The sequence below is a fragment of the Podarcis pityusensis genome, assembly GCF_964106645.2.
Source record: "Podarcis pityusensis genome assembly, chromosome: W".
Classification (NCBI taxonomy): domain Eukaryota; kingdom Metazoa; phylum Chordata; class Lepidosauria; order Squamata; family Lacertidae; genus Podarcis; species Podarcis pityusensis.
The window spans coordinates 19,918,860-19,933,535 of NC_138045.1; the positions used below are offsets into that span (position 1 = coordinate 19,918,860).

The window sequence follows — 14,676 nt, forward strand, 5'->3', positions numbered from 1 at the left end:
ACACAACATTAAGGCAACTATGAAAGCATTAGCACAGGGTCTGATTTTCCAACTACAGTCACACCTCATGTTACGTCTGTTTCATGTTACGTTCTTTCAGGATACGTCCTGCGGCGACCCGGAAGTACCGGAAAGGGTTACTTCCGGGTTTCGCCGCTCGTGCATGTGCAGACGCGCAAAATGATGTCACGCGCATGCGCAGAAGCGGCGAATCACAGCCCTCATGTGCGCAGACACACCGCTGTGGGTTGCGCTCTTTTCATGTTGCGAACGGGCCTCCAGAACGGATCCCGTTCGCTACCAGATGTACCACTGTACTTGGATTCTTTTACTCTCAGGGAATGGCTCTAGTTCTCTTTAACTAGAGAGCTCAGCCAACATGTGCTTTGTAAACTCTCATTTAGACACATCTCTGGGGGATGGGGAGCTGTTGCCTTCAATCTGTGTTATACCCTTGGTGTTCTTGTCCTTTAGGTCAACTCCTCAAGTTTAGACCTAAGAACACAAGTTCTTCAGTTCGTACAAGATCAAATGCAGACTACTATGGTAACGTTTGAGCCTGTGTGTTTGTTTAATTTGGATTGAAGGAATGGGTTTCTGTTCGGTCAGTTTGAAACTGACCCAAAATCCCCATTTTTCCTCCTCCAAGGGAGCATTTCTAAAATGCATTAACTTGAGCTCTTGAGTCAATGCATAAACAGAAAGCCAGCTGTATAAACAAGTCCTCAAAGTCCTCTCCCTTATCAGTCCGTGACAGCAATGAGTGGCCATACCAGTTCCAGTAGAGCAGGGATGGCGCGTCTGGGTTTTATCTTACATCCTGACCACAAAAGACGCACAGACCTTGTCAAGTTTGACAAGAGACCCGGGAACGGTGCCACGAGCGTTCTTAGAGTTGGTGACCTCCTGCCCCAAGATAAGAGTATAGGAAGAGGAACAACCTTTTATGGTCAAGAGTGCCGGAACAGGAATAACTGTTTATGGTCATGGATGTCAACTTACGTGTATAAGCTGACGTGCTTGAATTCCTGGGGTGTCATTTGACCTCAGTGTCATTTGACTTCCTTCCTCCCTCCCGGGAGCAATGCAAACCCCAGCAGTCGGTAAAGTCTAATAAGGCTACAGGATGCTTCTGAAAGGCACCAAAGAGCTTAACTGGGTCTTGATCTGGCTTCAGGTTTCTTTTATGCAGTGCTTTGCACTCCCCATTTTTCGTGCCGTCTTACGTATTAAGGTAGCTATGTTGCTTTTGTGTCTCCTCAGTGGTGTAGTGGTGGCTGGTGCCCATTGGAACTGGTAGAGCAGAAGGCAACAACAACAACAACAACAACAACAACAACAATAATAATAATAATTATTATTATTATTTATTATTTATACCCCGCCCATCTGGCTGAGTTTCCCCAGCCACTCTGGGTGGCTCCCAATCAAGTGTTAAAAACAATATAGCATTAAATATTAAAAACTTCCCTAAACAGGGCTGCCTTCAGATGTCTTTTAAAGATAGGATAGCTGCTTATTTCCTTCACATTTGAAGGGAGGGTGTTCCACAAGGTGGGCGCCACTACCGAGAAGGCCCTCTGTCTGGTTCCCTGTAACCTCACTTCTCGCAATGAGGGAACCGCCAGAAGGCCCTCGGTGCTGGATCTCAGTGTCCGGGCTGAACGCTGGGGGTGGAGACGCTCCTTCAGGTATACAAGACCGAGGCCGTTTAGGGCTTTAAAGGTCAGCACCAACACTTTGAATTGTGCTCGGAAACATACTGGGAGCCAATGCAGATCTCTCAGGACCAGTGTTATGTGGTCCCGGTGGCCACTCCCAGTCACAGTCTAGCTGCCGCATTCTGGATTAATTGCAGTTTCCGGGTCACTTTCAAAGGTAGCCCCACGTAGAGCACATTTCAGTAGTCCAAGCGGGAGATAACTAGAGCATGCACCACTCTGGCGAGACAGTCTGCGGGCAAGTAGGGTCTTAGCCTGCGTACCAGGTGGAGCTGGTAGACAGCCGCCCTGGATACAGAATTAACCTGCGCCTCCATGGACAGCTGTGAGTCCAAAATGACTCCCAGGCTGCGCACCTGGTCCTTCAGGGGCATAGTTACCCCATTCAGGACCAGGGAATCCCCCACACCTGCCCGCCCCCTGTCCCCCCAAAACAGTACTTCTGTCTTGTCAGGATTCAACCTCAATCTGTTAGCCCCCATCCTTTCTTTTATGCAGTGTCTTGCACTCCCCATTTTTCGTGCCATCTTACGTGTGAAGGTAGCTATGTTGCTTTTGTGTCTCCTCAGTGGTGTAGTGGTGGCTGGTGCCCATTGGTACTGCTAGAGCAGAAGGCAAGGAGCCCAATAGTAGGTGGAGCCAGAGCCAATGAGACACAGAGCCAACCAATTCTAGTTTTGTCCTCCTCCTCCTGAATCAGTTCTAAAAGGGCAACACTGAGACTTAGGAGGATGAGATAGCTGACAGGCAGTGCCATCCTCTGGACTGGTTGTAAGTAAGAAGGCAGGGCATGTGAGGGCTGTCTGGGCAGACTGAGGTTCATGAGGCTGTGCCTCATTTGTGTCGGAACCTGCGTTCAACCGAGCTCCTCCGGAATCGCCCTCCGGCGTGATTAACGACCTGAGCCTCTGATAAGGCTCCAAGCACGTTCCCATTCAGCAGAGTTTCAAAGCAGCAGAAGTGATGAGATTTATGAGCTACATCGCAAGGTTTTATTTTCTAGCGACGCAGACAGAAAAGAAACACATCCCCTCTCTGTGAAAGCAGAAAGCAACTGAACAACAAAGGAACAGGAAACCAGTAACATCACATCTGTCTCCCGTGAGACTTCCAACAGTATGGAATCTCTGGAATGTAAACAGAGTCTTGTGACTCCAAGCACTGCACAGTGGCAACACAGAGAAACCAACAATTTGCTCTAATGGACCAGCCTTTACTATGGTGTATCCTATACAGGTGTATCAAGACAACAGGTCCTGTTTGGCTTTTCTAGCCTGAGAGAGTTGCAAGCAAAGAACCAAGTACTTGCAGATTAAGTTACATCGTGCAAGGGAGTCCAGAAAGGACTCATTCAGGTGTCCTACATGCCAGGAAACAAAATTCCTGCAGATCTGTTGTCTAAGGTTGTTAACAGAGAACAACTTAAGGTTTATGTACAGCGGTTGCAGTTGGGTTGAAATACTGCGACACAGGTGACACAGGTTACACGGAAAGGGGGAGGATGTTAGAATATTCCGTTCTACCTTTAGGAACAGGCATGACTGTTGTGCGTCACATGCCTATTTACACTCCAGCACAGCTTGCTGGGAACTTCCGTTTGTGTATAGCTATGGCTTTTAGCTGTTCTTGCTTTGGAAGTTAAGGAGAGAAGATATGTTTCCTTTGTCCTAACATATTCTGAATAAACTGCTTGTAAATATGCTCACACAGCCTCTCCCTGCCCTTCTGTTGCAAAGCGTTTTACTGTGCTGGCTTGCGTGCTCAGATTCTGAAGGCATCTGAAGCTCGGGTCGCAGTTTCATGCTGATCCAAGGACTGGAGATCGCCTGGCACACCAGCCAGTGGGCTGGGGCCAGCTGGGGGCCTGCCAATCGCCCCCGGTTCCTTGGCTGCATCCCAACAGTGCCATCCCCTGGACTGGTTGTAAGAAGGCAGGACACGTGAGGGCTGTCTGGGCAGACTGAGGTTCATGAGGCTGTGCCTCATTTGCTCTAATGGACCAGCCTTTACTATGGTAACCTAATCAGAAGTTCTTTTGTGGGAAAACTGAGGAGTGTTATAACTTACTCTTTTTTTTGTGGCCCACATTGTAACTGGGCTTGGTGGCCAACTCAAAATGTTTAAGTCATGACATTCTACCAAGAGGAGGCTTATGTGTGGCCTTCAAGCTGGGGCTTTCAAAATGTAGCACAGGGTCAGGGACAGTCCCCTGAATCACATTCAGAACTAACCTAAGAAAATTGCTGGATCACACCAAAGGCCCATCTAGGTCAGGATTCTATTCTCATGGTGTTCAGATGCCTGTGGGAAGCCCGCAAGCAGCGTATGGGTAGCAGTGCCCTCCTGCTGCAGTGTATCCCAATCATAAATATTTAGAGGCATGCTACTTCTGATCATGGTGGTGACACACAACCATCATGGCTAGTAGCCATTTCTAGCCTTATTCTTCATAAATATGTCTAATCATAAGAACATTACATGAGTCTGCTGCCGAAATAGGCCATTGGTCTGTCTAGTCCAACATCCTGTTCTTCCAGTGGCCAGCCAGATGCCTGTGGGGAATCCCACAAGCAGGACCTGAGGAAAAGAGCAATCTCCCCTTCTGCTGTTTCTAGCAAGTAGTGTGCAGAAGCATACTGCCTCTTATTGTGGAGGCAAAACATACCCATCATGGCTAGTAGCCATTGATAGAATTATCCTCCATGAATTTGTCCAATCCTCTTTTAAAGCCATCCAAGTTTGTGGCCTTTGCCACCTCCAGCAGGAGCACATTTCATAGTTTAATTATACATTGCACGAAGAAGTACTTTCTTGTATCTGCCCTGAATGTCCTAACATTCATCTTTATTGAATGTCCACGAGTTATAGTGTTATGAGAGGAGAAAAAAATTCTCTGTCCCCTCTTAAAGCTATCTCAAATTGGCATCTTGTGGTTATGAAGGCCATAATTTCACACTGTGTGAAGAAGTGCTTCTTATTTTCTGTCCTGAGTAAACGAACATCCCTGCCCTGCCCTCCAGTTCCAAAGCTGAGGAGGATGGCTGAAACTTGTCACACTCACCAAAGCACAACAGCACAGTCAGTTCTGACAGTCAGTTATGATATGGTATTTAGAGGGGAACCACAAAACTCAAGATGAAAATACAATAAATATATGGTTGTATCCAATAATGGTCTAAGTGTAGCATGTCACTGGCATTTGACCCCCAGAAGGTTGCCCAAAAGGGAATGCAGCCCTCTGGGTGAAAAATGTTATCCACCATGTTTCAGAAAGACAGATGTGTAAATGACCCTGGCATCTCTCTTGATGAAGGATGGTTTAGAAATCACACTTTAAATAAATGGAACAAATAATAATTAGTTGTTTGGTTGACTTTGCCAGCTGCAACAGATGTTTTCCTCCCCAGAAATGTGTTCCTAGTACGGCTTGAGGAAAGGGTTAGGTGGAGAAGAATGTCATTATTATTTTAAAAAATGATATTTATTGAATTTTTTTTAAATTACAAAAAAAGACAAAACAGAAAAAGAAAAAATAAATCCATCATTCTCAAATTCTCCACTTTCATTACCTTCTTTCTTTGACCTCCTCCTCCTCCCTTTTCTTGTATCCTAATTAATAATTATCGCAGCAAATCCTTTCCATAATTCATAATATTCTGTCATTACATTACCTTAATCTATTTTCATCTTATCTTATAGAAAACCTTAAAACTTAAAACTTAAATCTTATTTTTACCAACTTCTCATAACCATAATATTCTTACCTAATTCTTTAAACATTTATACTAGAGCCAAGTAATTTCGTTCCAACATTTTTCTAACATTCATCAATTTTATAAAACAATCCTAGTAATAAAAAAAAAGAAATAAAAACAATCCAATCTTCATCCAGCGTCCCTTCCTCCTGGTCCCGGGTTTTGTCAGTCCTTTTTATCCCATTGATCTAGCGCATTAACCTGGTGACCTTATATCCGAGGCCCTAAAGTCTCTTCCATGTCCCTTCTTCATATTTTCCTTTCACTCGTGGGAACTCCAGCTTGGTAATGTTTTTGACCCTTTTCAACAAATCAGCCCCTTTTCCATAGTCCAGACTAAACTCCATGTGGTATTTAAAGACATGTTTCAGATTCCCTCCAAAATTGAGAGCCCCCACAGCTCCAAACATCTGACGGCCCATTGCCAGACTCGGAAAGTCCAAACATCCCTGCATGGGGGGGTCAGTCCAACCCCCCATTTCCAAACCAATCCAAACTTTATCTTTCCAAATCTGGTTTTTTCCAAGTTCATTTGTCAAATCCAAAGGCTCATATTCCTGCAGGGCCGAAAATCCCTCCCTTTCTGGCGCCCAAGATTCAGCAACGTCCTCTTCTCTCATCTGTTCTGTCAGGGCACACTCCTGTTTTAGTTCCTGGGTGGGCTCCATATAGTTTCCCACTACCTGTTCAAAAGTTCTGACCGCATTAGTCATCAAATCCGTCTTCTGACTTAACTGATCCAATAGGGCATTTGTTTTACAGAGAGCACACAACAGAGCTTCTGAAAACATTGTCCTGCAAGGTCACAAGTCCTTTCCCACGGTTGTAATCTGTGGCAGCTGCAAGCTCCCTGGAATTAGTTACAGTTTCACAGTCTCCCTCTAGGGGGAAAACTTCTGGTTGTTCTTTCTTTTAAGGACAATAGCAACAAAGTTTCTTTTTTAGGATATTTTGTCAATATTTGTTCCTTTAAAATGCGAAAGGAAACAATGGAATCACAATGTTTCTCTTCTTTTAGATATCTGTCAGAGACATTTGTCTCTGGTCAATGAGCTTCAAACGTCAGTTCTGACACCCCGCTCCAGGATCAGGACGGTGGAAAGTTACTTTGCTTTAAACTCACTTCTGCAGGTTTAAACAGTCCAAAAAAGATCCCCCTTCTTCTCCTGCTACCGAAGGGGGGTTCAACAATTTTAAATGATGAAAGCCAATCCTTTGGAAGTGATTTTCTAAGCTCTAGTTTACATTGTCTTTGCTTTATTCTGACTACAAAGAAACGGAAGGCTGACTTCCTGTTTAGACCTTCCCGTTTCAGTACCAAATTGAAGTGTATTTTTAAGTCCAATTCCTTTCTGCTCGCCAGTTCTTATTTAAAGTCCAATTGTTCAATGTTTAAGTACTCACGGGTGATTATTTTAGATGCCAAATTGTCCCAGGAAAAAGGCAGCGCTCTCCGGCAATGGCTATGTGGCTTCGCTCCACGGAAAAAGCAATTGACTCACAGCACTGCGCCACTTCCCCCTCTTCGCTTCGGAGCCCGTTAGTGGGTTCCTTTGCGGGTTGGGGGGGCGCTAAGGGTGCCCGCCGAGTCCCATGGTCACAGGCTTCATCCGCCTGTGATTTCTAAAAGGGTCCCCGCTTCGCCGTAGCGGAAAAGACCCGTTTCGCGCGGAGCTGGTCCCTCCAATTCAGAGGGAGTCCGCCATTGCCGATGGCGCCACCCCGGAAGTCCCCTAGGTGGAGAAGAATGTCAATGCCTAAGACTCCTCTTGTCTCTTCTTCCCACAGTTAACTGGAATAATCATTGGTGCAACAGTTGCCCTGCTGCTCATTGGGATCGTTGTGTATTTTGTTTACAGGAAGGTGAAGCAATCAAGTAAGTCTGATCACTTTGGTTGAGAGCTGACGTGCTGTCATAGAATTTGGAGGGTTCCTTTGCAGTGTGATCCCATATTAATGCTCAAAAGAGCATGTAAATAGATCGACTTCCTGGTTAGCGCCTCTGGCAATGGCGGATTTCCTCTGATTGGGAGGAATCCGCTCGGTGGAAATTAGGGTCTGAACCGCCACGGCGAGGCGGAGACCCACTAAAAACCACAGGCGGGAGAAGACTGTGAATGTGGGATTCGGCTGGCACCTTTTGCGCCTCCCCTACTCGCGGGGAAACCCGGTTTCGGAGATCCGGAGCAACGTGGGGTGAGCGGCGCAGTGCTTCAAATCGACTGCTTCTTTCACGGAGTGAAGCCGCATTGCTGTTGCCGGAGAGCGCTGACTTTTTCCTGTGGACAATTGGACTCTAAACAACTACCCGTGAGTAGAACGGAAAATTGGATTTCTAAACTTCTTAATTTGGCATCGAAACGGGAAGGTCTCAAACAGGAAGTCTGCCTTCCTCTTTTGTAAATAGAGTAAAGCAAAGACGTTGCAAGCTAAAGCCTGGAAAGTTTTCTGTAAAGGATTAAATCTCCATCGGTTAAAATAACTAAACCCCCCTTGGAAGCAGGAGAAGAGGGGGGAAATTCTATTGTTTAAGCCTGCAGGAGAGAGAGTGAAGAAAGATAAATCACCACCGTTTCGAACCTGGGAACGGACTGTCAGTAAGATTGACGCTTTGGGAAAGTTCATTGACTGAGAATAAAACGATGTTGACAGATAGTTAAATAAGAGCAATACATTGTTTCAATTGTTTCCTTTTACATTTAAAAAGGAGGAAAAAAAGTAACTGAAAATTGAAACTAGCTCGGTGGCTGGATCTGTGCTTAAAAGGATGGATACAAATAGAAATTGTTCCCTTTAGAGGGAGCTTTTGGAACTGTTGCAGGAGTGGAGCTGGGGAATTTTCCAGCTGCAGAGATTAAAGAGTGTGAGAACTAGAGTTTGACCTTGGACAAGAATGTTGACAGAAGAAGCCCTAGTGATTGCATTTTGCAAGACAAGTGCTTTACTGGAACAGCTTCATGAGAAGATGGATGTGAGGATTATTAAAATTGACAATTTGGGACAAAAATTGACCGAGTTGGGACAAAAAGGGAATACTTATACAGAAATTACTCAGGAATTGACCCAGGAATCTGTTTTGACATGGCAAGCTATGGAGAAGACGAAGGAGAAAGTTGTTGTTGAATTTCAAGTAATTCAAGTGGAGAGAGCCCCGGTCTCCCAGAGGCAATTTGATGAACATAAGCTGTTGCCTTTTATGATCGAATCTAGAGAAAGTCAGATTTGGTGGGATGGAGCCCTGCTTGGATTGGAGAAGGAAAGTTGGCTAGATCCTCCTATGCAGGGATGCTCTGGCCTTTGGGACCTGGATTTGGGTCAGGGGGAGAGTGGCGCTCTGAAATATCTTTTGGACTTTAGTTCTGACTATGGAGAATGGGCTGACCTGTTGAGAAGGAATAAAGACATTGCTAGGTTGGAGCTCCCCCGAGATCTACTCCTCAGTGCCAAAGGAAGGAAATTAAGACCAAGATCAGCAGAAGACAAAGTAATGTGCATGGATATATATGAAGAAGATCTGCAGAAGGGACAGGGAAGAGAGTTAAGAGCCTCGGACAGAAGGTCACCAGGTTAATGGACTATATGGTATTGATAGAAAGGGCTGACAGAATCCGAGACCAGGGAGAGGAGACGGTGGAAGAGGATTGGAAAAAAAGCATAATTTTTTTAAAAAAAACTATTTAGAGAAATGTTGCAAAATTAATGAGTGTTAGAAAAATGTTGGAATGAAATTATATGGTTTTAGTAGAAATGTTATAAGGAGTTAAGTATAAATAAGTTTTAGGGTTTTAATGGTAAGATAAGGTTAAAATAAATTAAGATAGTCAAATGACAGGAAATAGTGAAAGAAGGAAAGGATTTGCTGAAATAATTAACAACTAGAATACAAAAAGGGAGGTGTGAGGAGGTCGATGAAACAAGTTAATGAAAGATAAAGATATGGAAATATTGGATATGTTTTTAACTGTTTTTGCTTTTGTTTTGATGTATCGTGTTTTTTATGCTTTTCTTTTTTATGTATATGTATTGTAATGTGTTGATTTGTACTGTTTATTTTTTCTTTTTCTTTTTTTTCTTTTCCCCCCTTTAATTCTTAAACTTTCAATAAATATTATTTTAAAAAAAACAAAAAACAAAAGAGCATGTAAATAAAGCACGGAGCTCCACCATCCACTTGTTGAGTTAGTGTGGGATTGAGCCCAGCTTCTCTTCAGGCCAGAGGAGGTTTCAGTACTCCCCTCCAGTGCTTTTTATCTATTCAACTTGTGCAGCTAACAAAAACATGCTGTGAATTCTTACTATAGTGGTAACATAAAAAAGCAAGCAGCATACTACTTTCTTACTTTCTTGTTTTCTTATCTACTCTCCCTTTAAGATAAAAAATAGAGGTGGGGAACTTGTAGCCCTCCAGATGTTGTTGAACTACATCTCCCATCATCCCTGACCATTAGCCATTCTGGCTGGGGCTGCTGGGATTTGGAGTTCATACCTCTGGAGGTAGCATTAAAAACCATCCTATTAGGAGCATGCCCTGGAAGTGTGCTTTCATCATAAACTCTGGAAACATGGTGGTAGGGTCTTGCCTCATTGGGCACCTGGAGCTTGGGTCATGACTCCTCCATGCTGGTCCTCCTTTACCTTGCTGATGGCACCTGTTCACCCGCCCTTCTCTGAGCATGTAGGTGGTGACAAGAGCGAGGAAACAGCACCCTCCATTTGCCTTGGTCTCTCCATCTGGGCAGTTTTATGGATTGGGTCCAGAGGAAACAAGCAAGCAAATGTATGGTAATGACAGTGGTGAGGAGGATGTCTACTGAGGGCATCTTGTCAGAAGCCCCACCACCACCACCCAAATGTTGGAGCCTACAAACATCTCAAAACATAAATGGGCCTCCCAACATTCTGCCCCAGGGGGAGAGGTTAGAGTGTATTGGCCTGATATTTCTCTCCATCCAGGGCAGTGGCTTAGCTGTACAGGGGTAAGTGGGCAAGCTGCGCTTGTGTGTTTTAGGCTCTCACTCTTCACAAAGGAGCTACAGGATGATGAGCCTTCTCTCTTTCAGAGCAACCTCAGCCACATGTGCCTCAGTACATGTTTTGCAAGAGAGACAAAGTCATGTTCTACAACCGCAAGATCATGCACAAGGTAAGGTTGCTGGTGACCAGCTGGAGGCTAGCAGCAAGCTCAGACTGATGGCACTCTTGTCTTGACATGGGCTGGCCTTGGCTGGGTTAATCATGCATGTTTCTGTCCCTGCCCCATATCTCTTCTAGATGTAAAAAAATGCTGAAAGATTGGCTTTGTGTCTGTGTGCTGTTGTCATGGTACTGCCAGAGAATGCAGGGGAGGAGTAGGAACAGGCAGAGGGAGGTGAGCAGGAAGTGGCGATTGAGGAAAGAGGAGAAAGCCAGGAGGCGGAAAGGCTCTCAGATGTTGAACCAGAGCCTCAACACCGCACAGGAAGTTCTGGCACAGATAGTGAGACAATGCCTATTCCGTCTGCCAGGGAAAGGAGGGAGTTAAAGAGGAGGAGGGAGAGGCATCACATGAAACTTCCCCGCCTTTTCTGTTGGAGGAGAAGCCGGTGTAGGCCACTCCCAGAATCTGAACCGGAGGATTCAGATGCATGATTGTAATGCGCTGTCTGTACATATGTAAAATAAAGACTGTATATATCTCTCTGAGTGAGCAGAGGTACTTATTGCAAAGAGCATTCACAAGCCATCACAGCATTCTGGGAGTCTCCATTCTCTTCGCAAAGGCAGAAGGCAGCTGAGCCATGAAAGACCCATCAAAAGCCAAAAAAGGTACGTCCGAACAGCTGAAGGGAGCAGCTGGGGGAGCCGGAGGAGGGTTATTGATGGAGATGGTCTGGCAGCAGAACCTCTTGTTGCAGGCGCAAGTCGAAGAACTTGCAGGCAAGCTGGAGACACAGCTTGCACTATTGGAAGCAAAGAGAGCGAACAATGCTAGCAGGACTATCCCCTTGCACCTCAGTAAATTTGATGGTAACAGCCAGCGATACTCTAGCTTCAGAACTGAGAAGATATATGTGCTGGAACTGAGAAGGAAAGACTTTAGATCGGATGAGGAGAAAGTTGCCTTTATAACCGCTCATTTAGAAGGAAATGCTAAAGAGTGGGTGGTTCCTTTGATGGCTGGAAATCATGCAACGCTAAGGAATGTGAAGGAGTTCACAGATATGATGGACACTGTGTTTCTAAGTGCCCTACATACTAAGGTTACTGTGGGTCCGGTATGTTTCCACAGGAACAGAATTCCCGGACTTGCAGCAGAGCAGCACAGCGAGTGCTTCTTATGTGAGTGAGCTTGCAGAAGAGAGAGTCCACACACTGTTGTTCCTCTAACTTACAGCTTTATTTACATCAGAACAATAAAATAACAAACAGACCATCGGAGACGGCAGGCATGGTGTCTCTCCATCTCTCTCAGCAGAAAAATGAAAGAACTCAGCTTTCACAAAGAACTCAGCTTTCCCGGATGTAGAGAAAAGCTCCTCCCCAGATGCAGGACACACACAGAGCTGTTAACCCTGTAAGCTCCAAACATCACACCCCCTCTTGTCCTGCACTGGGGGTGTGTAAGTGTGACCACTTACCCCAAACACAGACCTTCACAGAACTCCCCATGATGCTGGAAGGTCAGCGGTTTCGTGAACCCATCTGCCAGGTTCTTCAAACTGGGACAGTACTTCAATTGCACCAATCCCAACTGAACACTCTGAAACACATTTTGGAAACGGATGTCTAGGTGTTTGGTTCTGGCCTTAAACTGCCCAGACTCTGCCAACTTCAGACAGGGTTGATTGTCCTCCCAAACTTTGATGGGCAAGCAACACTCTCCGCAGATCTCTTGAACCAAGCATACATAGAACTCCAATTCCCTACAAATCTCAGACAGTGCACTGAACTCAGCCTCAGTAGAGGAGAGTGCTATGAGACTTTGCTTTCGGGACTTCCACCCAACCAAAGAGTCCCCGAGCTTCTCCACCATACCAGATACAGACTTCCTGTCCTCCAGGTTCGCCCAATCGCTGTCTGCCCAGCACGTCAATTTGACGTCACCTTTGGCTGACAGCTTGAGACAGAAGTCTTTGGTATCTTGCAGGTAACGCAGTACCCGCTTGACACCATTCCAGGCCTGTACACTTGGGTTTGTAGCTTCCCGGCTGAGCAGATTGGTAGCAAAAGCTATGTCAGGTCTGCTCCACTGGGACAGATACAACAGACTACCCAGAGCTGACTGAAAGAGCTCAGTATTTTCGAACACAGTGCGTTCTACTTGCTGACTGTCTTGCATGTAGCTTGTCTCCATGGGTGTCCTGACTTCTGCACATTCAGACATTCTGAACTTCTCAAGCAACTGCTCAATCTTGCCTTTCTGACTGAGCAAGAAACTTCCATCTTCAGTCCTGTCTATCTGCACACCTAGGTAGATCTTTACTGCACCTAGGTTCTTGAGCTGAAAACGTTTTCCAAGCTCTTTGGCAAACGTTTCCACCTGTTTATTTGCCTTTGAGACATATACAATGTCGTCGACAAAAACTAAGATCATTTCCTGTGACTCTCCTGACCCTTTCAGGTACAGGCAGCTGTCAGCAAGACTCCTCTTGAAACCTAGCTTCTCTAAGGCTTCATTCAGACACAAGTTCCAATTCCTGGCAGATTGTTTTAGCTCGTAAATTGACTTGTGCAATTTCCACACAATGCCTTGCCTATTGCCCTCAAACCCTGGAGGAGGAAGCATGTACAGCTCCTCCTGGAGGTCTGAGTTCAAGTAGGCTACATCCACATCAAAGTGATGCACCAGCAAACCTCTTTGTGCAACAATGGCTAAGAGCATGCGCAGAGTTTCACTTCGGGAAGTAGGAGCATACGCCTCAATGTAATGCAGCCCCTTCCGCTGCGTGAACCCTGTGGCTACTAACCTAGCCTTGTACTGTGGTTCTCCAGTTGCTGTGGGTTTAAGGCAATAAACCCACCTGTTGCTCACAGCCTGTTTGCCAGCCGGCAACGTTGTGAGGGAGAACACACCTAGAGACTCCACTCAGCTCATCTCCTTCTGCATTGCCTTTTGCCATTTGCTGGCTTCTTCCTGAGGCAGTTTCTGAACATCCTCAAAACTTTTAGGTTCACACTGAGCCACTCCAACCCATACACTTGTGGCCTCAAACCTGTCAGGTGGTTTACCTTTAGTGGCCCCAGTCGAACGCCTCAGCGTGAGCTCAGGTACCCCCTCTGATCCACCAGGGCCAGCTAGATCATCCTTGGCGTCAGAGAGCTCCCCCTCTGATTTGCTGCGCCTTTTGAACTTCTCAACTGGACCTGTGGGCGAGGACGGTGCACTTTCTGGCTCTGACTTGACAGCTTTAGTACAGGCTCTAGGCTGCTTCTGCTCTGGACTCTGTTCCTCAGCAGCAGGATCAGGCTCCACCTCTTCCTCATCAGCTGAGTCAAGCAGATTCTCTGACAGTATATCTGGGTTCCCATGTGTGCGTGTCCACCCACTTTGCTCACAGAACTCAGCACTTCTGCTGACTAGAAGCCTGGACTGATTGCCTTCTGGATAGGCAAATCTCCACCCCTTGTTGGGATACTGCCAGGGAGACAAAGTCCATCATGACTCCACGTCGCCTCCGGACTATCCATCGATCTCCTGTAGATACAGTATCAGCAATTAGTGACACGAGCTCCAGAAATAGCTTGCCACATTCCAGAGCTGATGCACGCTCTATCAGCAGAGTTCGCATAGCGAAAGACGCACTCAGGAGAGCATATTTACAAGTTTATTCAGCGTTGGTCAGAACAAAGAAAAAACATGACTGCCTGCTTCAGTGTCTCAGACACAGAGAGAAAACGAAAGCATAGACACAACAGAAACATCCTGTGAACAGGAAATACGCAGGCTGTGACACAAACATCCTGCTCCCTTTTAAGGTGGAATGGAAATATCCTAACAGGTCCCTGGTTCATACCCACAGAAGATCATCTTCCTGGACCTTGGTCCACTCTTTCTGTGTTTGGCCTTTGACACAAGAAGCCAAGCCTCACAACCAAAAACATGGAAGAAATGCACCTTGGGCTTCTTTCCATGCAGCAGAAAAGAGGGTGTGGCCCCTACAACAGAACAAAATGAGTGATTCTGAGAAAAAGAAGCACACTTCCAGGCTTCAGCCCCAAAG

General features: G+C 45.8%; 2 protein-coding genes across 2 annotated transcripts in view; both read left to right on the forward strand.

Annotated features, from left to right (window-relative positions):
- The window catches only part of LOC308467781 (ubiquitin-conjugating enzyme E2 A-like), a 419,335-nt gene that overhangs the window by 119,433 nt on the left and 285,226 nt on the right, over positions 1 to 14,676 (forward strand). The gene's annotated exons all lie outside the window — the stretch shown is intronic.
- LOC308467681 (patatin-like phospholipase domain-containing protein 7) overlaps positions 1 to 14,676 on the forward strand; it is a gene marked incomplete at its 3' end in the record, with an annotated part of 72,656 nt that overhangs the window by 7,418 nt on the left and 50,562 nt on the right. Inside the window, exons 2-4 of the mRNA XM_080989400.1 lie at positions 475 to 546; positions 7,265 to 7,352; positions 10,537 to 10,619. Coding sequence (XP_080845526.1) covers positions 475 to 546; positions 7,265 to 7,352; positions 10,537 to 10,619 — 243 coding nt within the window. The remainder of the gene's footprint in view (positions 1 to 474; positions 547 to 7,264; positions 7,353 to 10,536; positions 10,620 to 14,676) is intronic.